Genomic DNA, 27,185 nt, shown 5'->3' with positions numbered 1-27,185 from the left:
CATCCAGGTGTCCCCAAACAGCACAGACTCATGACTCCAACGAACTTTATTTCTGGCCCCAGCTTAGATCTCCCAAAGGGTTTCCCAGCCAGTCACTTCACAGAGCTCCTGCAGAGTCACCATCAAGCAGACCTCTTCCTTGGGAGGCCTTGTCGTCATCCCCAAACCTTGACTTCTTCTGGTACTGTCCTTTCCTGGCACCTAGGATCCAGTGTCTGTCCAACAGCCTCAACCAGGAGCTCAAAGCATAGCTACCAGTTTGAAGGTGCCCTCAGGCTTGGTGGGAACCACGTGGACAAAAGTCTTGTAGAGCACAGCACCCCTGGGCAGCTTGGTGACCAGATCCACAGCTTCTGCATTGCTGGGATTGGGCACATAGACCTCCTTAGTGTAGCGGACTACCCCCTCTTCCAAGGCATACAGGCATTTCTTCTTCCCCAGCCCCACCTGCAACACACAGACCAGGTCAGCTGGACAGACAGCCAGGTGGTCCATCCCAGGGCTTCTGGACAGACTTCTCACAAGGATCTAGGCTCTGGGGCCAAAGACGAGGGTTCCAAAAGCTCCACCATAGGTTGCCTTTACTACTGACTGGTACTTCCTTGCTTTCTGCTTCTTTACTGATTCCATGACATAGAAGGGAAAGAAAACTCCAATAGCCAATCCTGGTGGCTGCTTGGTCCCAGAGGGCTGAGAGGCAGAGCCACATCTGTGCAGCTGGGCACAAGAAACACAGGACAGATCCCAACAGGGGCCCAGGAAGAAGCCCCAAATCACTGCCTCTGGGAGCCTGTCTTCACTCAATACCGGAGTTGTCATATTAAACCTAGTTTGGAATACATTTTTATCTACGTAATGATCTATAAAGTTTAGGCTCTATGGAAAGTACAGACCAAAGCTATATGAATAATGCATATGCTAATAAACTAATAACATTACCGAACCGAAACAGAACCCGTTGCCGTCAGGTTGATTCCGACTCATAGCAACCCTATAGGACAGAGTAGAATTGCCCCATAGAGTTTCCAAGGAGCGACTGGCGGATTCAAACTGCCAACCTTTTGGTTAGCAGCTGAACTCTTAACCACCACACCACCAGGGTTTCCAATAATAAGTTTAGCTAATACTTACATAGTGCTTACTCGTGTAAGCGCTTTTCCCAGCACTTTTATGTACATCAACTCATTTAATTCTCACCTCATGAGAATTAGTGAGAGGTACTATTTCCAACCCCATTTTACAGATGAGAAAGACAAGGCAAAGAGGTTAAGTAACTGTGTGCTGTATATGTGTATATAAAACCCACTGCTGTCAAGTTGATTCTGACTCAGAGGGACCCTATAGGACAGAGCAGAACTGCCTCACAGGGTTTCTGAGGAGCAGCTGGTGGACTCCAACTGCCGACCTGTCTGATTAGCAGCCGTAGCACACCATAGCTCTCGACCACTGCGCCACCAGGGTCCCCCATATGTATATGTAGTTTTTTAAAACTGTATGGATTTTAGCTTTATTTTTCTTAGAACTTGAGATACATTATTTTTACCCAGGCAGTCTAGCACTATTCTCTGGTTCTGGAGCCAGGATGTCTGGTTCAAATCCCAGCACTACTATTATTATTGTGTGATCCTGGGCAAGTTACTTTACTTCACTATGTCTCAGATTTTTCATCTGCAAAATGGATACAGTATTAACTACTTTATAGGGTCATCTTCAGGATTAAATGAGTTAATAATCACAAAGAGCTTAGAATACTGCCTAGCTCAAAAAATGTTAATTTTATTGTTGTTGTTATTTTAGCAAGTACAGAGAGTTAACTACCGATATCTCAAGTTATAAAAAAAAAAAGCTACTATATTTACAATCAATCCACATACAACTTAGCATCTTTGAAATAATTACAGGTTATAACAGCCTTTCTGTGTCTACTAAAATTACCCAAAAAAAGGTGAGTGGCGGGGCAAATTGATTACAAAGGAAACTAAACTAACATTTGAAATAATGTGAAGAATAGAGTTCTGAACCAAATGGGACTAATGAGGCACAGCAGTCCAGGGACAAGGGACAGAAGGCAGAAGGGGACAGGAAAGCTGGTGATAGGGAACCCAAAGTTGAGTAAGGATAGTACTGATCTGTTGTGAGGGTGTCAACCATTGTCACAGGGCAACGTGTACTAACTGTTAAATGAGAAACTATTTTGTTCTGTAAACCTTCATCTAAAGTGAGAATAGCAGCACCACTGGAAAAGCATAGTCAATGTCACTGAACTGTGCATGTAGAAATTTTTGAAATGGTGTATCTTTCGCTATGTATATGTTCACCAAAAAAAAAAAAGAAAAGGTCGAGAAGGGAGAGGGTTGACATGTCGTGGGGTTGTTAACCAATGTCATAAAACAATGTGTACTACTGTTTCATGAGAAACTATTTGTTCTGTAAACCTTCATCTGAAGTACAATTAAAAAAAAAAAAAGTGAATTGAAAAAGAAAATAAAAATTAAAAAATAAAAAAACAAAAAGAATAGAGTTCTGTCTTAACAAAGAACTTTCCTACTTCATAAAGTAATCCCAACTTGCTGAAACTGAAATCCCTGCCTGGTATGGACCAAACTTCTGGTGCACATACGCTGAATTATATTTTATTAAATTCAAGCTATCTTTAAACCATCTAATAACAAGTTTATGCAAAGGAGGAATTCTTAGAAATAAGGAAAAATAAATAAATTGAAATTAGTTTCTCATGATTCAAAAAATAATCTTAAATCACTAGGCATCTCCTCCTCCAAGAACTGGGGGTTATAAAGGAGAACCAGCCTAACTGTACACTAAGCCTACTCTCTACTAACCAGCAAAACGCTGGTGCAAATCCCAGCTCTGCCTCTGACATCTCACCTGTAAAAGGGAGACAATACCTACCTTACAGGGATGGGTTAGAATGAAATGAGATAATGTAGACATGGAGCTCAGCACAATGCCTGGCGTTTGGTAAGGGCCTAATAAATGCCGTTGTTGTTGTTGTTGTTATGCGTTAAGAGCAGAGAGAAGTGGTCTTAGCAAAAAAAAAAAGGGGACTGTCATGGATTGAATTGTGTCCCTCAAAAATATCTGTCAACTTGGCTAGGTCATGATTCCTGGTATTGTATGATTGTCTACAATTTTATCATCTGATGTGATTTCTCTATGTGTTGTAAATGCTATCACTATAATGTAATAAGATGGATTAGCAGCAGTTATATTGATGAGGTCTACAAGATTAGGTAGTGTCTTAAGCCAATCTCTTTTGAGACATAACAGAAGCAAGCACAGAGACATGGGAACCTCATACCACCAAGAAAGCAGTGCTGGGAGCAGAGCACGTCCTTTGGACCTGACGTTCCTGTGCTGAGATGCTCCCAGACCAAGGAAGACTGATGTATCACAAGGACCTTCCTCCAGAGCTGACAGAGAGAGCCTCCTCCTAGAACTGATGCCCTGAATTTGGACTTGTAGCCTACTAGACTGTGAGAAGATAAATTTCTCTTTGTTAAAGCCATCGACTTGTGGTATTTGTTACAGCAGCACTAGATGACCAAGACAGGGACCATAGAGCAACTCACGTGGGCTCCTGGGTGCCAGCGAAACTGGCGCTGAGTCCCCAAGATGTTGCCAGCATGAACGTAGTGACCTAGAAGAAAAGTCCACAAGTTTGCTGACTCTGGTCCCAGTTATTGGGAGAGCACAACACACCGTTAAGAAAACATAATAGTTCTCGCCTTCTGGCTCAAATGCTGCATACCACCCCCGGCCAGAAACAACTCCCACATGGTCCAATACAAGCAGCCCTACCCCGTCCTCCAACCCTCTTTTCTCCAGTCACAAAGACAAAGTTCATACCTACCCATCCCTCCTCACGGCCCCCTACTCCTCCTCAGGTCTTATCTGCCCCTTTAGTCCAGAGGTAAATGCTCTGGTGGGCTAAACTGAGAGTACAGAGCCAGGCGCTTGCCTGGTTTCTCTGCTCTTCTAAGAAACACCAGGGGCAGCAGGGTAGGTGTAGCTGGGAAATGGAAGCCAAGGCATATTCTCACCTTCCATTTTCTTGATGCCATAGCGTCTGCCAGAAGACTTTCCACCAAGGTTTTTGGAGCTGCCACCTGTCTTCTTGGAAGCATATCTGACAGCAAGAGCTGTGGCCTGAGTGGGGCTCAACAGGGCTGTAACAGCAGAAGAGTAACAGAAACACTGTTCAGACAGACAGGCTCCCAATCAGACTCTTTCTCGGCCTCAATGGGCCATTTGCTAAGCTGAGAGGTGGCAGTGGAGGTAAGGAAGATGTGATGGGGGAGCAGAAATGCAACTTGAGTGTGTTGATTTTCAGGGAGTGTCTAGAAGTCCCTGGCCTTCTCCAAGGGGACAATTCATTCCTTATATCGTCATGGTGTAAGCACTGGGTGAGGTAGGGTGGGGGTAGGGGTAAAAGAGGCAGTTAAATATAAACAGAAAAAATAAACAAACAAACACCACGTGCCCTGAGTCCTGACGCATTTGGTCTGGCAGAGAGGAAAGAAACACCACAAAAATAGCAGAAGCCAGCAAGAGAACACCAGGGAGCAGCCTGCTTCAGCCTTATTCACCATCATGCCCTCAAGGCAAGACCACAAAGCCCAGCAGCAGGACACTCAGAGGGCGGCTGCTACTTTGGCCTCACTCACCACAGGCTCCTTTTTGAGCTATCCACCATTCACTGCACACCAACACACCAGATACTTGTAAACAAAAAGGGCAGCTTGTCTGAGGGCAGCTCCCACGAGCTCCTGGCCATTTCAGAAGGCTGAACTTCTTCCCAAAGCCCATCAAACAGAAGTCCAACTGAGAAGACCAACAGCCTGCCCTTATTAATATGATATCTCCATACTCATTCCAAAGTGCTCAATGGCATTTAATTTTAAAAAGGAAAATGAACTAAAATTCCTACTAACCAAGATGACAAGCCCGGGGCTGGCAGTCCTTGGCTTCAGTTCTCCAGACACAATACAGTTAATCAGGACCGGAGACTAGCTGGGGCAAAGGACCAAAGGTAAGAACTTGGTGAATGCCCAGCACTGGGACCTACTTACCTTTAAACAGCTATTAATTCATTCATTCACCCATTAAGTTCAGGAACTGGGCTTATGATTTACCTACATGATCCCATTCACAAATCTTTGCCTTACTTCCCATCCTCCTCAAAGTAAATGGTGCCACCATCTACCCAGTTACTCAAGTGGAACCAAAGAGTCATTGCACATTCTGTCCCTTGTGCTCACCTCACATATCCAATTCACCAGCAAGCTCTGTTGATTCTATCTCCAAAACAGATCTCAAATCCATCCATTTCCCTCTGAGTTCACTGCCACTTCTTCCATATTGGCTAAATCATGTCTCATTGAGGCTACTATAAGTTTTCCATCTGGTTTCCTCATTTCCACTCCTATCCTCTTTAAACCCACACAATAGCAACATTTGATTCTCAAAATGTAGAAGCGAATTAAGTCATTTTCCTGGCTCTCACTCTATACAGGCCTAGGCCTCTTGTCATCCTTTAAGTCTTAACTTAAATGTTCTCCTTAGAGGACTTCCCTGACCACCCAATCTCAAATAAGATACACACTAATTTTTTGTCTCCTTCACTTATCTTCACTTACAACTATTTTATTCATTTACTTATTTATTGGCTCACCCACTAGAAAAAATCCTGCAAGAGGTAGGGATCTCGTCTTCATGTTCTCTGTTGGGATCCCCAACACGTACCACAGTGTCTGGCACAAAATAAGCCCTCAATGTGTTGAATGAATGCATTTACTTTTTGAGCTACAGTGTATTATCAGCCTATTTAATAGATGAAAGGATCCACACAGAGCCAGAGACAGGAAGCAGTGCGTTGCTGTCACCAAGCGCCAGGAAAGCAATACGTGCGCGAAAGACCAAATATCATGTGTTCCTCGAACCCCCCCACCCCCCACCGGTACCGGCCCCTACAGGTGTCACGTGATCTGCGACAGCCGCCCCTCAAGCTTCGCGCTCTAAGTACTGTGCCCCGCACACTCCCCCGCGCGCCCGGTCCTCCGCGGGGAATGGCCTCCACCCCCCCGGGCTCGGGGCTCGGGCTGCACTCCGCCCCAACAGCGTCCGTTACCAGCTGTCCGCGTCCTCAGCGCCAGCACCGCCAACGCCATGTTCGCCTTACACGATCTTCCGAGCTCAGAGCTTATGCTTCCGCTACCAGGGGAACTACTTCCGGGTCCTGCGTGGCACTTGAAAGGGTGGCGCGAGAAGTTGCAGGTGAGCGCTCTCTGTCCTGGTGCGGCTGGCCTGGCCAGGGCTTCCCTACTGACCCCCGCTCCGGAGGGTTTTGTGGCCAGGGTGACCAGGGGGCTGTGCAGGGTATGCGGACGATACCGCGCGGACGGCCCGCGCCGTGGTGCTGGCATGAGGCGCGGAGCGTGGCCGGCAGGGGCCCGCTTGTCTCTCTCCCTCATTTTGCAGGAGTGAACCGAGGCCTAGCGAGGGACGGATGAGGCTCCTTCCCTCGTTATTTAGCTTACCGTGGAGCGGTTGCCGTGTGCCAGATACTATACTAAGCGCTGTAGATGCGTTATTTCGTTTAATTCTCACAACCCAGTAGATACTATTATCTCTATTTTACTGAAGAAGAAACAGGCCCACGAAGGTTACATGGCTCACCCGGGATCACACCTATGGTACTAGTAAATGTTTGTTTAAAAGGTGACTCTTGCATGTTGTTGTGTGCCTTCAAGTCGATTCCAACTCAAAACGATCCTATAGGACAGAGTAGAACTGCCCCACAGGGTTTCCAAGGCTGTAATCTTTACAGGTCTTTTATCCCACAGCTGGTGGGTTGGAATCACAGACTTTTGGGTTAGCAGCCAAGCATTTAACCATTGCGCCACCAGGGCTCCTGACTCTTGCATATGACCCAGCAATTCCACTCCTAGGTATATACCCAAGAAAACATGCCCACACAAAAACTTGTACACAAATACTCATAGCAGCATTACTGGTAATAGCCAAAAACTGGAAACAAACCAAATGTCCATCAACTGATGAAGGGATAAACAAAATGTGGTATATTCATACAATAGAATATTATTCAGCCATAAAAACAATGTTAAGTACTGATACAGGCTGCAACATGAATGAACCTTAAAAACATGCTACGTAAAAGTAGCTAGTCCCAAAAGGCCATGTATCGTATGATTCCACTTTTATGAAATGTCCAGAATAGGTAAATCCATAGAGACAGAAATAGATGAGTGGTTACTGGGGGGCTGGAAGGAGGGAGGAATGGGGAGTAACTGCTAATCGGTATAGGGTTTCTTTTTGTGATGAAAAGTAGATAGTGGTGATGGTTGCATAGCCTTGTGACTATACGAAAAAGCACTGACTTCTACACTTTAAAAGGATGAATTTTATGGTATGTGAATTTTATCTCAATTAAAAAGAAAACAAATGACTGTTAAGTCTTGTTACTACCTCCATTAAAATTTTTGTAATTGTAACCTCCACTTTGTTTATACCTCACCTTGTCCTAGAAGGGATTTGAGGAGGGGTTCCTGTTAGACTAAGGAGCCCAAGCGCTCAGCTGCTAACCGAAAGGCTGGTAGTTCGAACCCACCAGCCACTCTGAAGCAGAAAAGACCTGGCCATCTCCCATAAACATGACAGCCTAGGAAACCCTATGGGGCAGAATTGACGGCACACAGCAAGCCTGTTAGACTACAGGCATAGCTGTTCTTAGTTCCAGATTGAATGTGTTGGGGCCATGTCCTATTTCTGTTTCTTTGTATCTCAGATTTATTTCCATAAAGCTTGGCCATAGAACACATTTAATGGATCGAATTGAATGTCACAGTCTCTCAGCTCTCTTTTTTTTTCAGGTGATTAACTTGATAGCACACATTGATGGCTCTAAAGAAATCATCACTCTTAATGGATTCCAGTGAGAGTGATTCTGAGGAGTTGCCAGTATTTACCTTTCTGAAGATGGAACCATCTTCAACAAAGAGATGGCTGCCTCAGAGGGAAGAGAAGATTGTAGTGATTAACGCCTCAGATTCTGAGGCCTCCTGCCCTCCATCACCAGGCGTGAAAGATCCACCACCTGTCCCAGACACACTGGAAACTGTAACTGTCACACAAACAGAGCCAGTCAGGGTGCTAAGCAGTGGAAGTGAGGATGAAGTGGAATTTATTCCCCTGGCTGAGAGGCTTAAGTGTAAATTTTTGACCCACAAGCAGTTGAGCCCTGAAGACTCTAGATCCCCAATTAAAAGTGTCTTGGGTCATCAAAATAATGAAGGAGCATTATGTGACTGGAAAAAACAGCCCTTTCCAAAGATCCTCAGTGTTCCCCTCCATAATAGCTCAGAGACAAGCACTTCACATAACAAGGACCCTATCTTAGACAAGCCGTCCTATCAGCTTCCAGCCTACCATTCTACCTGCCCTATCCAGGACAACAACTTGACAATAACAACATATTCTGAGGTCCACCTGCCTCAGAAAAGAACCAGGCACAATCAGAAGGCCCGGAGAAGAGACTGGCATCAGGGACAAGCGAACCAGAAGGAAAGCACCCTGAGGCAACAGGAAAGGAAGAAGGCCGTGCAGGCGAACAGGCTGAAAGCCCAGAGGCCAGGAGAATGCTTAAAGCACATCGCTGCTGTCCTGGATCCAGGTCCTTCTCGCATCTTTCCTCACCCTGTGCTGAGTTTTCTCCTTCCCAGGCTACCCGCTGACAGCCCCTGTCCCATCTGTTGCAGTACTCTTACAGATGGAAGGTGGCAGCCAGCTCCTCGGGGCATTGCAGTCCATGGAGTGCAGCTGCGTGATCGAGGCGCAGGCTGTGCCTTGCAGCATCACCTGGAAAAGGGCTAGGCTGTCTGAGGTAGGGGTTTTCTGGCTGACATCTCTCCTCCCCGGTGAGTTGCAGGGTAAATGTGCTTTTCCTTTTAAAGGGTATGTATCAGTCAGGCCCCAGCAGGAAAACAGATGGCACACTCACCTTAGGATAATTTGAGGAGGATTAATAAAGGAACTATTTTCCAAGGTATAGGCAGGGTACAAGGAAACGACAAGGGACAGTACAATGTCTCAGGGTGCTAACAGCATAGCTTACGGCTTATCAACCTCTGGTACTGTTGACATTCTAGACCGTGCTGTCCTGTGTGTGGTAGGATGTTTAGCAGCATCCCTGGCCTCTGCGCACTACATGCCAGTAGCATCCCTCCCAGTCATGACAATCAAAAATGTACCCAGATATTGCCAGATATCCCTGGAGGCGGGAAATCACCCCTGGTTGATAATCACAGCATAGCTATTGCCATCCCTAAGGCTGAAGAGATGAGGGGAGTCGTTACCCCTTAAGAGAAGCTTTGACCTCCAGTAGAGGGCTGTAGCAAACTCTAGGCCATCCCATTGGGAGGAAGCCAGGGAAAGAAATATCCTGACTTCACTCTCCTCCTTCCAACTTCCTACTGGGACTCCTCACTGGCCACACCAATCTGGAAGCCATCGGGTGGGTGGGCAGCAGGCAATGAGAGGGATGAGCCTCCTTAGGCAGAGAGCAGAGTGTGGAAAGTGGAGAGGGGATCTGTGGCCAGAGGAGGGTAATTGGCAGAGAATCCCCATTTCTCTATGGGGATTAGGTGGGCTTGCATTTCAGTCTCAGCTTCAGCTATGATTCTCAGCTATCACCCTGAGCAAGTTATTTCATGTCTTTGAGCCTCAGTTGCCTCATGTATAAATGAGGGAACTTGTTGCATCCCTTTCAGTCCCGTTGTGGGGACTAAATGAGATAACTTGGCACTGAGCACACAGTAAGTGCTCCTTCCCCCACCAGGGATCCCCGGGTTACTACAACTCTTGTGCCTTTCACTCCTCTCATCTGCGAATCCAGAATCCTCCACCCCTCGTTTTCAAGAGTCTATACACGAGACGTTAAGATTTTTTCCTCTCTTGGATTTCATGCCTTTCTCATTAAACTTTTTGAGGGCATTAGCAAACCTTTGTATTCACATGGCAGCTTATCCTTTCAGGGCACTTCCACATTTTCTCTTGTGTTTCAGTCACAGTGGCCCTGTAAGGTAGGTGTGGCAGGAATTCTTAGCCTCACATCACAAGTGGGGAAACTGAGAGAAGTCAGAGAAGTTAAAAGCCTTATTCAGGATCACAGCTTACGATAATGGCTGAACCCAGGGCTTCTCTCACCCTACACTTTGCTGTATCATGGTTCTTGGCTTTTGTTCATAGGAACCCAATCAGAAAACTTTCAGAAAGCCCTGCTCCTGAATTTCTCCATAATGCTCCACTGGTTTAGGATTGATTATGCTGTATCTGTGGTGACGAGAAGGTCTTCTCACAGACTGAAGTTTCTCTTGTGATTCTCTGTCACACAAAACCTTTGTGTTTATAAGGGCCACACATAGTTAGCATCTACCTTCAAAGCCAGAGTTAGTTATTTGTACCACATCCTTTGAAAGATTTTCCTTTGACTCCAGTCCATATTCAAAATGTGTAGAAAAATTGGCAGTTACTTCTTAGCCCATTTCAACATGCTGATGTCCCTTTCTTACCACCTCTACATGCAGTACACTAAGGCTGAACAATTGAGGGCTGGGGAGGGGCAGGATCAAGGGTTATTTCTTGCCACAGTGACTTCCTTCTAGAAGAAAAAAGAACATATAATGGGCTAGGCTGATGGAGGTGAGCTTATTCACCCAGAAAGTCTGGGTCACTCTTGCAGATCCTCAGCACCTGCTGACCTACCCCCTCTGTTATGTTCTGGCTCTTTTGACAGGATGGAGGGGAGGACTGGGCAGAGGAGCCAATGATCTTGGTGCTGCTCCTGGCAGAGGCGGTTGTGTCCATGATCAACAACTTAAAGCAGGTGGGCATGCCAGAGGGGCGGGGGCTGAGGCATGGAACAGAGGCTGACTCTTCCAAAGAAGTTAAGTATTAATGTCGTTTCTGCCCTTCATGCAGGGAAGTCTAGACAGCACCGAGAAAGGGAAGGAGACACTTCAGAGCTTTGTAACGGACATCACCACAAAGACTGCAGGGAAAGCCCTGTCCCTGGTGATTGTGGATCAGGAGAAATGCTTCAGGTTTGGGTTTGTCCTTGAGACTTTAGTGTTAAAAGGGGCAGCTCACGAACCAACAGGGGTGAATGTTTTCACCCCAGGTCGGGGCCACTCTGCAAGATAGGATCCCTGACAAGCCCTGTAGGATGCTCTGCTCCAATCTCCTTGCTCCTCTTCTGCCTGAGTTAAGTGGGGCTGCTGTCCTCTTTGATTTCCTTCCCTGCTGCAGTGCTCAGAATCCTCCAAGGAGAAGGAAGCAGGGAGTGACAAATAGAGAACAGCCCAAGGAGAAGAAGCAGAGACAACCAGAGGCCAACACAGGGCCTGTGCCTCTGGTGACCAGGGTAGACCTGGAAGAGGTAAGAACTTCCTGTTGCCTGAGTCCAGCTGCACACTCACTGATCATCTGATCAGATTTGCTACTGATACAGAATGAAATGCCAGTTGAAGACCACTTTCTTGTCTCGGCAGTGAGTACGAGAAAAGGGGCCAGTCAGGGGGCTGAGGGGCTGGGGTGTGGCTTCAGTGAACAGTGAGAGAACTTGAAACATCTTTCCACTTTCAGTTTATCCCTGCTTTTGGATTTCTAGGCATTGGTGGATCTGCAGTTACACACAGAAGCCCAGGTTCAAATTCTGCAGAGCTGGAAAGAGCTGGCTGACTTTGCATGCACATTCACAAAGGCTGTGGCCGAGGCGCCCTTCAAGTGAGTGCTGGGAGCAAGTCAGCCTCCAGTGCTGGGCCTTGTCCTTTACAGTGGTTCTTAAAGCCAGAGAAAACATCCCTTTCCTGTAAACTCTGTTGTCAGCCCATCATCTCAAGTTTGAGGCAGAGGGAGCTGACCTCATGCAGGGAATTCTTGGGAAGAGCCCTTAAGCCCAAAGCCCAATCCCTTTTTAAGTATTTTCCATTAGCTTTAAGTCTGTGTTCTGCAGGTTGGTACTGGATCACCATTAGCCAAGTTACCAGGATTTGTTACAGATCAGATCACAGTATAATAAGCCCTAGTAAAAGAAATTTTCAGCCTTCTTAGTTCAAAGAATGTTCATAATCAATTCAAAATTAGTAAGGAATCTCAGAGATAATGCCATCCAAGTCCCTCATTTTATACTTCAGGGAACTGAGGCCTGAAGAGATTGACTTATCTAAGCTTCCAGCAAGGTAGAGGAACCACAGCTAGACTCCAGCCTGCCTGATACCAGTCCCTTGTGTTTAGCCCCATACCATACTCTCTGGTCAGTACAACCCAATTTTAACACAAAACGAGAATCTGGGCTTTCTAGTACCTTCTTTTCTAATAAAACGGACTAGATGTGGTTTTTAAGGGAATCAGCAACTAGCATTTTGGAACAAACTGAGCACTCAAATTGTCAAAGGCAAAAAAAGGTCAGACATAATGTATTTACCTCTCCCTAGGTCAGTGGAGGGTTTAGTTCCTAGTTGAGGGGACGGGTGCAGGAGAGTGGCAGGTGACTCACAGCTCCCCAACTGTGCTGTTTGCAGGAAGCTCCGAGATCAAACTGGTTTCTCCTTCTGCCTGGAGAGTGACTGGGCTGGAGGGGTGAAGGTGGACTGCTCTGGCAGGGGCCTTGCCCTGGTCTGGAGGAGACAGATTCAGCAGCTGAATCGAATCAGCCTAGAAGTGGCCAGTGCTATTGTGACAGCCTATCCCTCCCCCCAGCTCCTGGCTCAGGTATGCTGCTCTAGAGGTCACCACCAGTGCCCCCATGGTATTCCTGGGCCCCCCTTTTCATAGACAGCATTGTTGAGTGCCCGAGAATGCCTTGTCAGGCATCAGTGGTGGGTCTGCTGACATCAGAGTTGTTAGCATTGACCCAGGGAGGGAGGGCAGGTTCTATCCCCCAGTCCCAGCTTACTACCCTTCGTCCTCACAGATTACAGATGACCATGGGTACTCTGGCATTAAGAGGTCATTTACCACTTTCAGGCTTATCGGCAGCGTTTTTCAGAGCAAGAACGCCAGAATCTGCTTGCAGATATACAGGTTCGCCGCGGGGTAGGTGTGACATCCACCTCCCGCCGTGTTGGACCAGAGCTCTCCAGGCGTATCTACCTCCAGATGACAACTTTGCAGCCAAATCTCTCTTTAGACATTGCAGACTAATGGTCGCCCTCAGGGACGAGGGAGAAAAGCTGGAGATTTCCACCTCACCTACCCGGAACTATATGACCACAATGCAGACTGGAAGCACCTCCAAGAGCACAAGCCTAGGTCAGGCCCACAGCACTCATTCCTGGGTGTAATCATTCACGAAAGTCCGTCAGCTTGGGACCAACTCAATGTTTGCATTTACCTCCACCAGCATTTAATGCTCGTCTCAGCAAAAACCAGCTGCCATGATGAACCACTCCACCCACGCCCCAGCCAGCCCTGAGAACACAGAGGAACAAAGAGAGACCACTCGGACACATTTAATAATTGTAGAAATCCAAAAGAACCTCGGCATCAAATCTAGAAGTTGTGAACTGATGTCTGTGGGTTGGCTTGACTAGGCTGGGTGTACCACAGCCCTCCTCTCACCCACTGAGCTGCCTCAACCAGCGAAGGAGTCAGGTTATGATAACTATGCTGACTTCTGTATTAATCATATGTGTTTAGTTTCAATAAAGCGTTTGTACCAATGGCTCTGGAGCTTGGAGGAAGACTAAAGGAATGTGTAGTGATTCTGTAAGGCGTGGACCTACGCAGCAGAGCAATCCTTGGGGGAGAAAAGAACAGTCGGTTCTTCTAGTATCAGGACAGTCATGAGTAGCAGTCCTATCCAAATGAGCCACTACGGCTAAGAAGCTGGACCCTGCTCTCTCTGTGAACCGTGACAGGGTCTTGCTTTCTCAGAGAGGCAAGTAGTTTGTAGTCAGGAACTTTCAGTGAACGAGCACCATGACATGGTCATTTCTGATCCCTTCATCCAGCTGTTGTGAAAAAGATGAGGCAAAGGAGGTCACAGAGCAAGAAAACGCCTAATCTGGCAAACGACACTGGTCAGCCCTGCCCTTGTTTGTGCTAGTCATTACAGTAATGCCCTGCTCCATGATGCCACTCGTTCCCCTTCAGAGAGTACATGTAATTATACATCTAGAATCAGACAGTTCTAAATCTCAGTCCCTGGGAAGCAGAGTTTTCATGCTACCTCTGAGGTATTTAGTCACACCAACTACTAATAGAGATGTCACAGATGATGTGGCTTTGCAAGGGCCTGCCTCCTTGCTTACTGGCAATGAGGGAGTTAATGCTGTAAAATTCCCATTTTATGGAAGCCTCATAAGTTGGGGCAAGACTCCACAGGAGCTGCCCAGGACCCTCATGGCAATGAGATTTCTATTTGTGAGTCATGGATCTGTACCATGAGAGAGTCTAGACTTTAGCTGTGACGTAATTTTGATGAGTTCTGTTCTCTCAGGACATTAAAAGGAGGCAAAAATGATGTAAAGGAAAGAGAAGGTACTGGAGTGGGAAAACAGTTTTGCCTCAAACTAGCTGTGAGACTATAGGCAAGTCAGTTTCCCTGCCTGCAAGTGTCACGTTGGACTGGATGGTCTTGAAGTCCCTTTCACAGCCTCAGATTTTGTGAGGCCACTAAATGTCTAAGGAATGTCTGAGGTCCTTAAGGCACACACACCCTCCCCACAATTTAGGCCAGATTCGCTCTGAGTGTGGTGTTCCCTCTAGTCCCCAGTAACACATTGCCTCCTGACTTGCCAAGGCTACCCAGGGTGGGGTGAAAGAACGGGTTTGTGACATACAAAAGTATAAACATAGTGACAGCTGACCATTTAGTAGAAATGAACCTTGCCTTTACACAGCTTTGTATAACAACTAGAAAAGGCTATGTTTTTCCTCTCCCCACCCCGAGGCCTATTCCTTTAGGCATGCAAGTTAACTCCCCACCACCTCCTGTTTTTCCTTATTCCAACAGGGAACCCTGACTAAGGAACAAAGAAGTCCTATAAAGAGAAGGTCTCAAGTACCAATCAGCAGCCATTTGATGATGGCAGGTAGGTCTGACGCTAAAAAGAGGGGTGTCCAGCAGAACCCAATTCCATAGGAATCCAAGCTCCAAGGCTGGGGAGGCAGCAAGTGTCGAGGTCAAGCTCACTGCTGAGAATCGGTCTGGAGGACCCACCGGAGGATCTCGTGGCTGCGCAGACCCTGGAGCGCATTGTCGTAGATGGCGTTCACACTGGTGCAGAGGGGCTGCTGCTGCAGCTCTGTGACCCGACAGGCCACTAGCCCTCCTGCCACACAGAACAGCAGCAGCAGCAACAGCAGCTTCAGCACAGCCCAGGACCGAGTGTGTTTCCGAGGTGGCGGCTTGCGGGGGCGGGAGCCAGACTTTGATTCTGGAGGGACAAAGTCAGAGACATAAAAAGGTCAGTTTGAAGAGACCCATGTTCTACCCACCTGTGCTAGCCTCCTCCATGCAGATCCACTTATACCCCTCTTCTCACACAAAACTCCCAAGCCCTGAAAGAGGAAACTGTTGAGAACACCTGCGCTCTTAAAAACTTCACTATCCTGAGGCTGAAACATAAACACCTTCTCCCTCAGATCTCAAGGGAGTACATCCTAAACCAGAGAGTCCCCAGGGCCCGAAGCTCTCCTCTGTATCATAGTGACGATCCAGGCCTCTCGGAGTCACATGAGAGGGGCCTATCAGGAGGCATCAAGCTGCCAACTTGGAGAAATGGGTTTGAGATTTATTGATATGACTGTGAATGTCAGCATTCTATAATATGCCTATAAAAAGAAGGATTATTGCTGGGAATGGGGGATTACAGGTGGTTGCCATTTACTGAAATGTATAAAACTTCTTATATAACTTTCCAAAATTCTCAGTAATGAACATATATTACATTTAAAACTAGAAAAAATTTGAGATTTTTTAGACAAAAATTTTAAAAGCTTGACTGAGTGTCCACAATGCCAAGAACTGCATGATCCTGTCACATAAGATTTTCTCATGTAATCCTTACCACTACCCTGAAGTTGGCATACCTACATCCTCACTTTACACAAGGAAACAAAAAGGGCGTGAAGTTAGGCAGCTTGGTGGAGGCGAGGGCGAGCAGGGCCGGGGACACAGGCCTCTGCCTCCATGCAGAGTTCCTTCCCTCTCAGGTGCCTCTCCTGAGGGGTCCCTTTTGACCCTGAGGGAATATGCTCCTCCCTTGTAGAGGGACCCACATCGCTACATGCACTTAAGCAAATCCAACTGGACGTATTCATAACTGGACATAAACTATGTTTTTCATATAACATGGTCTCCTAAATGCAACCAAATAATTCTTCTGGTATTCAAGCAAAGAGATCTGTTTCAGCTCAGAAAAACCACAGGCAATGCTAGCCTTACTGAGAGACTGTTCCACAGACTGAAAACACACACAGTGGGCACCATGGATGGCGTGAGGGATGTTAAGGGTAATCTGACCAAGTGTGATCTTTGCCTTTCTCAGTGACTTTAGAACCTAACCCTTAGAACACCATCCCCATGTTCCCAGAGGGCGACACCGTGACCCTCTTTCCGTGTGAGCGCAGTGGGCAGCATCGAGGCTGCCCATTCCCCCAGCTGCTGACCTGCGACCACTCCCATGTTCGGAGCCACATCTGACCAGAACACCCGCACAAAAGTATGTGGCATCGGGACAAATCAGCTGGGCATTGCTCCCTAGGAGTCCCCATCTCCGGTGACCAAACTCCCAGGGCTGGTCTCCTTTAAACGCTCCCATGCTATTCCCAAGCTTTAAGAGTCTATTTTGTCTGACTAAGGCTTGCAAGCTCACTCATTCATCTATGCCTGAGAACATAAGTCTCTTGACTGTACCCCTGCTGGAACCCTTATCAGAAAACTTACTCGGGGCCTGATTTGTCTCCTTCTTAGGTTTCTTCTCCTGCTCCCGCTTGGCACCTTTGAGGGCATCATACTCCTTTCTCCGACGCTCTTTCTCTTCTGCCTTCTCCCGCTTCCGCAGTTCCCGTTCCTGAGCTTCCTTAGCTCGCTGCTTAGCCTCGCGCTTCTTCTCCAGCTCTACGCCAAAATACACCCAAAAATGACTTCTCTCCCACAAACCTTGTTTGCTTTCCCAAGTGATTGAAAGAATGGATTCAACCTTCTTTTCCCTTATGCCATGGGTCACATAGGAAATATTAAAAGGAAAGAAGCTGTCTGCTCCCCAGGAGTAAGCCTTCCCTAAAATACAATAAGCTGCTCTCAGAGTTTGCTGACTAGATTTCTACTAATGGGTTCCTAGCCACCAGCAGTGGAGCTACTAGAGTAATGCAACAAGGAGGAGACTGAGGCATGGGTGCTAAGTCTGGTGCTCCTCTAGAAGTAGATAATAATCAGAAGGCACAGTAATTGACAACCTTGTAGAACTCAGATATAAAAAGAAGAAACAATGGAAGTGTTAAGTCTATGGGGTTCCTAGCTTCCCAAGCTTAAGAAATGAATGGGGCATGACAAGGGCAAGTAAGAGAAAGTGAGCACTCAAGTTAAGGGGTAGAGAGAATGGAAATGTTTTTCCACAAGTTTCACTGAAAAAGTGAAACTAACTTTGTCAGAAAGTAATCTCTAGATCTCAACTCAGTAATCTGTGTAGCACATTCAGATTTACTTAATAGCTCAAGAATGTTTACCTGTAGTAACCAACTTACAAATTACTGGGTTCTTAAAATGCATTTCCACATTAGTGATTTGGAAGCCTGAGAAATACATTTTTACAAAGCCAGGATGCCACAAATGGTGGTCAGATGTCCTTTTAGGGCTTAAAAGCCTGTTCGAGTCATAAGGTAGCTGAATAGTAGCACTATGAGTACTGTAGCTTTCCACTGCTTCTCTATGTAAACACAAGCGCCAAGTTCCAGCCGGTCACTGAGAACACCAAGAACACACTACACTCAGCTTCTAGAGAGCATGCACGCACAAGTACACACGGCATCTCTTGCCATAGCAGCCATGTACGTGTACAGGACGTTCGTAGCTCAGGTGTTCTGACCTCAGGGACTGCCTGTAGTCGATACTGTACAATGAGGGGGCTCAGAAGCCAGCCAGCCAGCCAATGGGCTGCCTACTGTGTGCCAGGCATTGCTCTACGTGTTTGAGATAGAGCAGAGAAGAAGATAGGTAAACTACTACTCCTAAGCCATTCACTTTCTCGAGAGAGGCAGACAAAAAACAAGTGAACAAGTAACAAAGACAGTGATAAGTGCCGTAGAGAAAATAATGGAGGACATGATGGAGGATGGCAGGTTGATTATTCTTGTTTGGGTGGTTTCGAAAGAGTTAAGGTTAATCTAACATTTGAGAAGAGACGTGGGATTACAAGAAGCCAGCCACGTAAAGATCTGAGGAGAGAAGAAACCCTGGAACCAAAACCCTGAAAGCAAGACTGTACTTGGTGTGTTTAAGGAATAGCAGAGACTCCTGTGGCTAAAGTTAATAGCACTCTTTCCTTTGTTTATGGAACAAGGCCAGAGAAGCAGGCAGGCTTGGGTCATATGAGGCCTGGTCGGCTAGGTTATAAGTTTAAATTTCATCCCAAGTTCAGTAGGAAGCCATTAGTGTTTTAAGCAAACAGCAACATAACTTATTTAAGTTTTAAAAAAGTTCTCCCCAGCTGCTGTGTGGAGAAGGGATGTGTAGGGATTGCAAGCGTGGAGACAGGACAGCATGTTAGATACCAGGCTAGTCCACAGGAGGAAGACTTGGCTACGGCAGTGCCGCTGGAGGTGGAAAGAAATGGTGAGATGGAGGACTTGCTGACAGACTGGATATGGGAGTAACAGAAGAAAGGAACTGAACACCTTTCAGATTTCAGGCTTGAATATATATATGGCTGGTGATTTCCCTATTATGAGGGAACACTGTTGGGGGGGGCGGTTACTGCAGGGGTTTAGGGATCTGTTTTGGCCATGTTAAATTTGAGATGCCTATGAACTTTCCAGGGAGTCCCGGTGGCACAGTGGTTAAGTGCTCAACTGATAACCAAAAGGTCAGCAGTTCGAACGCACCAGCCATTCCACGGGAGAAAGATGTGGCAGTCTGCTTCTGTAAAGATTTACAGCCTTGGAAACCCCACGGGGTAGTTCTACTCTGTCCTTTAAGGTCGCTGAGTCAGAATCAACTCGACGGCAATGAGTTTGGTTTGGTTTATGAACTGTCCAAGTGGAGATGAAAGACAAGCAGTTGATATGACTGGAGCTCGGTGAAAAAGCCACGACTAAAGGCAGTGACCCATCAGGTAAGGATGGTACAACTACTACCACATTGCTTCCCACTGCTCTTCAAGTCTCTTCTATGGATTCCAGCTCCTGAAGCATTAGAGTCAGCTGGCTGGGTAAAAAGCCTATAAGGTGACTAGAAGAGGGTTGGCCCTTACCTCGTTCAACTTCCAGCCGCCGCTGCCTCTCACGTTCCTGGTCAGCCTGCACAGCCTTCATATGTTGTAACACCTGCAAAGGGGGAGGAAGGTTCTGAAGGGGACTCAAAGTACAGGTAGTCCCCAACTTACAAAGGAGTTCTGTTCCAATGACTCTGTCATAAGTTGGTTCTGATGTAAGTCAAATACCTCTTTTTTTAGTTTTCATTATTATTGCCTTTTATTATCAGTCTTTATAAATCTGATCTTTATTGTCTTTGGGGGTTGGCATGAGAATAACATCAGCAAATTACATGCTGCAACACTGTATGCAATATATATTACTAATGATATGATGTAAAAAAACAACAACACAGACAGGCATAAGTGCAGTTCTTCATAATTCAAATATGTCCTAAGTCAAGGACTACCTGTAGTAATTGTCCCAGCTCACATTTGCTCAGGAGAGTCTTGGCTAGAAAAGAGACAGGGCCCCTGCAGCCATGCAGAACTAATGGAGTTAATTCTACCTTTGTGTCCTAAATTGCTGGGCCAACTTTATTGGAGAAGAGTCGCAGGAGCCTAATTCACTAAAGCTGTCAGAAAAAAGTTCGAGAAACAATGCCAACTGGGAAATGTTCTGCCATTTACAGTCGCTCCCACACGTTACTTCATATAATCCTCTCAGCAGCTCCTTCTGACAGGCAGAGAGAACACATCCTCAGAGGTGCTTTTCTGACCTCCCCTCCTCTGGCTACCTCAGGGACCCTCCTCCAACTTAACCTGTCTGCCTCAGTCATAAGACTAAATTCCTTAAGGGAAGGGACTGTTGGCCTGTGAGTAGGTATCCCAAGTGACTAACGCATATTTTAGCTAATCAGAAGCACTTAATACATGCTTGATGAATGACTGGATAGATTCTCATTTCAAAAGGAAGAATACCAACACTCTGTGACAGTGATTTGTCCATTTCACATGGCTAGAAAGTTGCAGCGCTAAGACCCAAGGGCAGGGCTTCCGAGACCCTAGGACACAGCTTGCACCACTACACTAAGCTGCTTTTAACTGCAGCTGGGCCTGTGATACATGCAGAGAGGAAGGAGAGGGAAACAGTCATTCCGCCCAAACACTGCACAAAGGCACTGGGCACCGTGAGCCCCCAAATCCTCGTCAACTCAGTATGAGGATCTCTGACTAGAACAGCTGCAAAGATTCTCACTACGGGCATGATTGGGGGTGGGAGGTAGGACTTTTTATTTCTTCTCCTTGGATGTAGGGGTCAGAGGATAAGCTTGAAACCCAAGAAAATCCTGACTCTACCACGCGTGTGACCTTGGCAAGTTATCTAACCTTTCTGAGCTGATTCCTCATCTGGAAAATGGAAATGAGATATACTGCTGTGGTCTGTTGTGAAAATTTAATAACATAACTTTTACATAATCCTTGGCATTGTACGTGCTCTATCTTCTTTATGGAATTAAAAGGAGAACCTGAACGATTCTCAATTAGTCCAGCAAAGCAGCTCCCCTCAAGAGCCTGGTTTGCAGCCCCAAGGAATTCTGTCCAGAGTAGCGTATGTACGACCCGGACCTGCTGGCACCTCTCTGGAGACAAGCTCACCATAAAAACGGCTGCTCGAGAAGGAGTGGCAAGATTGGAAGGAAGGTTCAGCACAATGGCAGGAGGCAGCCCAATTCTAAGACCCTGTCTCACTCTGAACTTTTAAAATTAAATACGCACCAACCACTCAGTTGGTTTTAGGGGGTGTATAGCTGGCTAAAGAGATAGGATGTTTAAGAAATGTTCCTTTTTACCTTGCTACAACTGCTACCATCAGGAGTTAATTATCTGAAAACACAGGCATTTCAGAAACGGGAGAAACTATCATACTCTAAACTGTGAAGTCAAGGGTAGATTTTTTATCTACCTAATCCAGTTCACAGCACACAGTAGGCACCTGATGAATACTGGTGAACTAAAAATTATTTTTAGAAGGTGCTCTGTTGTGTATAGAGCTGATCAGTTACCATAACTAATGCAACTGACCACTAGGTCAGAGCTGCGGAGACCTAAACTAACTCCTCGGGCCAAGTGATCTCATTCGGACTGGCCTAAACCACCCTTTACAACGCCTAAAGACATGCTGAGAAACCAGCTAAGGCTCTGGGGCTTCGCTGCCAGGGACCACAGCTTTGGTCCCACATCACAACGCACAGTGCTGTGGGGAGTGTTAGCTGGAAGACAGGTACAAGTACAAAAGGCTGTGCATTCAGAAAAGTATTTCTGTATATCAAAAACTGTAGTATCAGCAATTTCCTATAGTTCTGCATGTTATTTGTTGATGAAGGAATGAGGGAATGAATGAAAGGTGTTTGCATACTGAGGGCTTCTCATGTCATGGAAGTGGGAGTAATATCTACTTCCCAGGGTTATGGGGATTAAGTGATACATGTAAAATGTATAGGACAAAGAAAGAGTAGTCAATGTTAGCTATTTAATCTTCAGCATAGACATCACTTCTAAAGTGCCAAGTTTTCAAAACAGGATTTCACTGATCACTTGTATTATTCCCAGTTAAGGCTACAGTGTTGCCTTAGTTACTTGGCTGAAGAAGCCCTAAGCTAATGATAAGAAAGCCACTACTCTTGAGATTCACAGTAGAGACCCATCATACACACACTTATGTTACATTAATTCTAGCATTTCAAGTCTTTTTTGTTCAGCATGCCCTCTAAACAGAGCCAGTAAGTCATCTGGTGCTAAGCTGAAGAAGCAGCAATCTGTCCCAAAAATCGAGGGAGAATGACTGTAGTTGGAGTTAGTGAGAGATGGGTAGAATACTGTAATGTTCTTCGTGAGAGGTGTAAGGCATCTTCATGGTAACCGGCCACTGGCAATGTTTGCCTTCCATACTGACTTTAGTTCCTCACTCCCATGTCAGATGGCTCGACTGCAGTCAAATGCCAGATCTGCCCAGAATGTGTCTGTTTTACAGCTATAAATGTATAAATATGGCTAGCTTTATTACCAAAATTCCTACAATAACTGTGACTCTGAAATGCATCAGCCCCTAACCCTCGTCTCAATAAAATAACAGTCAATGTAGTGCAATGTTGGATCATGCAAGATCCTGCAATAGAGCAGAACACTTTTGTTCTAGAACTTGTGAAATAAACGCAGAAACAAAGGTCTCTTTGCTCGACAAGCTCACAGTGAACATTTTTCACTGACACCATAGTGCTTTAATCAACACAGTTACAGGTGCCCTGGGAGGGAAAAATAAGCTGAGGGAGAGTCAAGGCCCTGGCGAGTGTGTGAAGGAGACGCCTGGGAGTGTTGCGATTACCTTGTTTGCACACTGCTTGCACTGCTTCTCATCCAAGCAATCACCTGCCACTTTGGCCAGGGCAGGATCCAGGGGGTTGTCCTTCAGGTCCAACCACTTCAGACTCTAAAGAGATGGGCACAGAGGCTGGTTAAGCCCGAGTTCACAGACAGAGTCCTTCAAAGTGAAACAAAGTGAGGAGGAAAAAGGCCCATCTGTATTCTAGCTGCAGGGAATAGCCATCTGGGACAGGGCCAACAAGGTGGTATTTCTGCAACCTTTCTCATGGCCACGCCCCGTCAGTTCCTGAGCCCTCTGCCACACCTGGCCGTGAACTACTGGTTCAAGAATTGTTACCTTGAGCTGAGCAAAGCTGACAGGCAGGGTGACCAGCCTGTTGTTGAGGAGATCCAGGTGCTGGAGGTTGACCAGACGGCCAAAGTCCGCTGGCAGCTGCTGCAGCTTGTTTTTACTCAGGTCCAGCTTCACTAGGTGTGTGAGGCCACAGAACTCCGACTAGGACCCAAAGAGAGAACACCTAAGCCTTGGGCTCAGACTTGAAGCCCAGAAACCTTCAAGTCAGAGGCACCTATGTGTAAGTCCTCACTCTGCCTCTTACCAGCCAGTCTACCTCAAAATGAATGACTCAACATATAAAGTATCCACTCCTGGTGGTAATTAACAAGATGCTGTATGTGTAAGGGCCTAGCACAGTGGCCTAGAATAGGCACTAGTGCTTGTTCCTTCATCCTCAGTTCTCCCTCCAACCCACACTCCATATTTTTACTGGACCCATTTTGACCTCCCACAGCACTCTATGATAAGATCTGTCCAAACATAATGTGAGGATCCATTTTCCTAGAGACCAGGCACTCCTTGAGTCCCTAGTCTTCTTTGTTATTCACAGTACCTAGCACAGTACTTAGCACAGGTGCTCAATGAGTGTTCTCTGAATGACTGACTGACTGAATGAATGAATGCACTGGGGCCCATCCTACTCATATCCTGGCTCTTCTTTGGCACAGACCAAAACACCCTCCTTGTCATTAAACCTTTGCTAAGTTCCCATCTGCAAGTGATGGTACAATATCAGCTAATGAGGCACTTTTCATGCTCTCTGGGGACCTGTAAACGCCAGATCTGTACTGCAGAGTGAGATGGGAGGCACAGATAAGGGACAAACTCAGATCGAGAAGTGCAGTCGGGGTTAGCGAATGACCACCTGGCAAGATGCACAGCAGGCATGAGGCTGGAAATTGCTCTCCTTCTTTAATTAGATACAAAATATTCTCTGAAAGAAGTGGAATTTCAGACTCTTCTTGAATGGTAGAAGCAGTCCTTGATGAGCTGTGGGAAGATGCTATCAAGAGTGAGTGAGGCCCGGGTGAATACTGAGAGGGGAATGGGCTAATGAGCCAATAAAGGAATTGCCAACTTCTGACACTTGATCCCTGTGCCAGAGCCTGGTAGGAAGCTACACTAGAGTACATGAAAGGAGTGAGGTGGTCAGAGTAGCCGAGGAAAGGCCACACTGACAGCCAACTTTGGGCCTGATGGTGAAGGAGCACTGCTGTGGAGGAGAAGCTGGCCACTGCCCAAGGAGAGGCTGACAGGCTGCATGAATCGAGGCCTACACAGGTGGAGGAAAAGGAGAGCTAAGAGAAACCGTACAAGAAAAATCAAAAGGATTTGGCCAGAGACTGGATATGCTGAACGAAAAAGTAGCAAATCTCAAGTAATTCAAGTCCTTGCTTGGGAGGATAATGACCAGGTAGTCCCACAAAACCACATTCTTTCCTGCTCCTCTTCAAAAGATGCATAAGGAGACTGTTCACAAACAGCTTTCTCTCTGGAATGCAGAGCAACGTATAAAATGGTCTCTAGCCTCCTCTATGTAATAAGGAGGTAATATATTTTTCAAAGGAATAAATTAAGGCAGAAAAAGTATGACCCCAAGTAGTGACTCAGCCAGCATCCCACTGACATGGGTTTCTGTGGTACAGTATCTCACTGAGGGATCCCACTCTACTCTTCCCACCGAGGACCAGCTCCCCACCCATCTCCACTTGGATTTAGCTGCAACCTATCCAGAATGTAGGCCTTATGACACAAGCCCCAAACAGGAAAAAGCAGCACCCAGGGTTCCAGAAGGAGTCATGGTTGCTTGCTGGTCTTACCGGTAGAGTAGCGAGTTTATTGCAGGACAGATCCAGAATGGTGGCCTTTGGGAGAGCAGCCTAGGAAAGGTGATGAGAAAAAAAGGTCAAACTAACACCTGGAATCATTCAGCATCATCTGCCAATGAAGGATTTTCCCGAGAAAGTTCTCAAGATTAAGAAAGGCCTTAAAAAAAAAAAAAATGGCACTAAAGTACTGTATAATGTTCCTGGGGATAGAAGAGGGGAAAATGAGCCCGTCAACAACTATCTAGGGAAGAATGCAAAGAGCAGGGCTGTAGGCTGTGGAACATCGAAGAAAGGAACTTAAGTTTCTTAGAAATTATCTGCGTCACTTTAAAAATTTCCTCTAGTAGCCCCTATCGCTTTATACCTAATATTATTATGTATGTATGGACTGTACCCCTTATTAGGTTTCACGGCAGGGACTGCGTATATTATAGCTTTGTAACTCCCACATCCCCCAGTTCAGGGCCTTCCTCAGAGCAGCAGTCCATTCGTGTGCTGGCTGAATCATGACTGAATGAAGGACTCAATGAGTGAATGCCAAAGTGAAGCTCAACATTCACGTAAAGCACAATAAAAAAATTTAAAAAAAGAGAGAGACAAAGTAAAATCGAGGCCCTCGCAGCCCAGCAGCCCATCTCTTTCTCCCCTCGGTGTTCAGGGCTGGGGAGGCTCAGCAAAACGGAGCCTTCTTTCTCCCTAGGGGCAATGCTGCGCTAACCATCTGCCTGGAGTTCAAGGTTTTGGACAGCTGACCCAAAGCTGGCTGTCTTCTTGGGGTGGGAAAGAGGCAAACATTCAGTTAAGAACCCTAGGCCAAGCTGCACTTTCCACTGTCAGAAAGTTCCAAGAATGAAGTTTGGTCACTTAAAAAAGTTTTATATGTTACTGTGGGAAAAACACCATGATAACAGCTGTGTGCATCAGCATTTGCTACCTGCCAAGCATATTATATGTATAATCGTATTCAATCCTCACAACATCCCTGTGAGATGGGAAATACTACCCCCATATTTTATAAATGAGGAAACCTAGGCATAAAGGTCAACTGGCTTGCCAAGGGCACTCAGTTATTAAGCAATGGTGCTGGGATTTGAACTTGGGAAACCCTTTCTAACCAACATAATACACTGCCACGGTGGAGAGACTGAGAGCCAAGTGCAGAAGACAAATGTAACTGCAGTGAGAAAAGTGTAGTCATGGGGGTGGGGGGAGCAGAGGATGTGGGATCTAGCTCCACGCTGGCATAGAACCAATTGTATAATATCCCTGGGGCTTCAGGCCTCACCTTCCTAGGGGTGGGGTCAGGGTGGGTAAAGGGGTGGCAGTGGCAGCGGTGCAGGATTCCCGCCAATTTCAGCAGTTTGGATGAGACCTTACCAACCAAGCGGTGAAATGTGCATTCTTCAAGGGAGGTCGCTCAGGGATGGGACAGCCAGCAGGGACTGCCGACTTCCTAGAAAGGACCGGTCCTGGGCCACACCCAAGTCTAACAGGAGGCCTACTTGCTAGACCGAGTCATTCATTCATTTGGTCATTCATTTTCGAATACATCTAGCAACCGCTCCGGAGGAGCCTACGTTGGGCCGGACACGCAGCTGGGCGATGTGGGAGCCCCCCTAAATGGGGGCAGATTCGCTCCTGGTCCGTAAAAAACCCTGGGCTGGACAGGCAAATCCTCCGTCTCCTGGAACTGCGCCAAAGTGACACGTGTACATCCTGAGTAGAACACTGGGGACGGACGCGACCTCCCCGGGAACCTAGTACCACCCTCTTCGTTTTAAAGACCCGGAAAATAAGGCAGGGGAAGGGAGGCGGCCCAAACAGGGGCCGACGCCAGGCGCGGATGGGCGCCCGGGCCTCGCGGGACTGTACTGACCAGCTCCTTGACGGGGACCTCGTTTAGGTTGTTGAGGCTCAGGTCTAGCTCGTTGCCGTCCAGCTTGTCGCGGAGACTCCCGCCCTTGCTACTGGCCTTGGTCATTGTGACGCCGGCTAAGCGGGACGCGGCTCTGGGGCTCTGACCGGCAAGAGAAAGGGGCTGAGAGGCCACTCCTCTGTTCACCAAACTCGCAGCCAACCGACAACGCCTGCGACCTCGGCCACCGCTAGTGCGAGGCCGCCGCAACCCGTCCGCCCGCCGGCCACACACCGACTCCCGCGCCCCGCTCCCACCGGTGCAGCCGC

The 27,185-nt window shown here is 46.9% G+C and overlaps 3 protein-coding genes across 4 annotated transcripts; 1 reads left to right on the top strand and 2 right to left on the bottom strand.

The window, feature by feature from the left end:
- Positions 1 to 52: 52 nt before the first annotated feature.
- Positions 53 to 15,323, bottom strand: MRPL27 (mitochondrial ribosomal protein L27). Of its 2 annotated transcripts, none has more exons than XM_023732769.1 (4): positions 15,260 to 15,323; positions 4,062 to 4,187; positions 3,591 to 3,658; positions 53 to 447 (listed from the first exon to the last, which is right to left on the bottom strand). In XM_023732769.1, the coding sequence occupies exons 1-4, from the start codon at positions 15,294 to 15,296 to the stop codon at positions 241 to 243; spliced, it is 438 nt and encodes a 145-aa protein (XP_023588537.1). In that variant the 5' UTR covers positions 15,297 to 15,323; the 3' UTR covers positions 53 to 240. The 2 variants fall into 2 exon arrangements, with proteins under 2 accessions (XP_023588537.1, XP_023588536.1); XM_023732768.1 differs by lacking the exon at positions 15,260 to 15,323 and adding an exon at positions 6,149 to 6,196.
- On the top strand, positions 7,542 to 13,508 carry EME1 (essential meiotic structure-specific endonuclease 1). Its single transcript, XM_004377936.2, has 9 exons — positions 7,542 to 8,710; positions 8,796 to 8,910; positions 10,156 to 10,172; positions 10,839 to 10,921; positions 11,017 to 11,138; positions 11,305 to 11,473; positions 11,705 to 11,820; positions 12,618 to 12,807; positions 13,063 to 13,508. The coding sequence occupies exons 1-9, from the start codon at positions 7,936 to 7,938 to the stop codon at positions 13,237 to 13,239; spliced, it is 1,764 nt and encodes a 587-aa protein (XP_004377993.1). The 5' UTR covers positions 7,542 to 7,935; the 3' UTR covers positions 13,240 to 13,508.
- Positions 14,926 to 27,185, bottom strand: LRRC59 (leucine rich repeat containing 59). The gene is made up of 7 exons (XM_004377935.1): positions 26,878 to 27,185; positions 24,993 to 25,052; positions 23,173 to 23,331; positions 22,837 to 22,941; positions 19,512 to 19,584; positions 16,988 to 17,161; positions 14,926 to 15,476 (listed from the first exon to the last, which is right to left on the bottom strand). The coding sequence occupies exons 1-7, from the start codon at positions 26,980 to 26,982 to the stop codon at positions 15,229 to 15,231; spliced, it is 924 nt and encodes a 307-aa protein (XP_004377992.1). The 5' UTR covers positions 26,983 to 27,185; the 3' UTR covers positions 14,926 to 15,228.

This window comes from Trichechus manatus, unplaced genomic scaffold, assembly GCF_000243295.1.
Source record: "Trichechus manatus latirostris isolate Lorelei unplaced genomic scaffold, TriManLat1.0 scaffold00054, whole genome shotgun sequence".
In the NCBI taxonomy this organism is placed as follows: Eukaryota; Metazoa; Chordata; class Mammalia; order Sirenia; family Trichechidae; genus Trichechus; species Trichechus manatus.
This window is presented reverse-complemented; position numbering and strand designations above follow the sequence as displayed.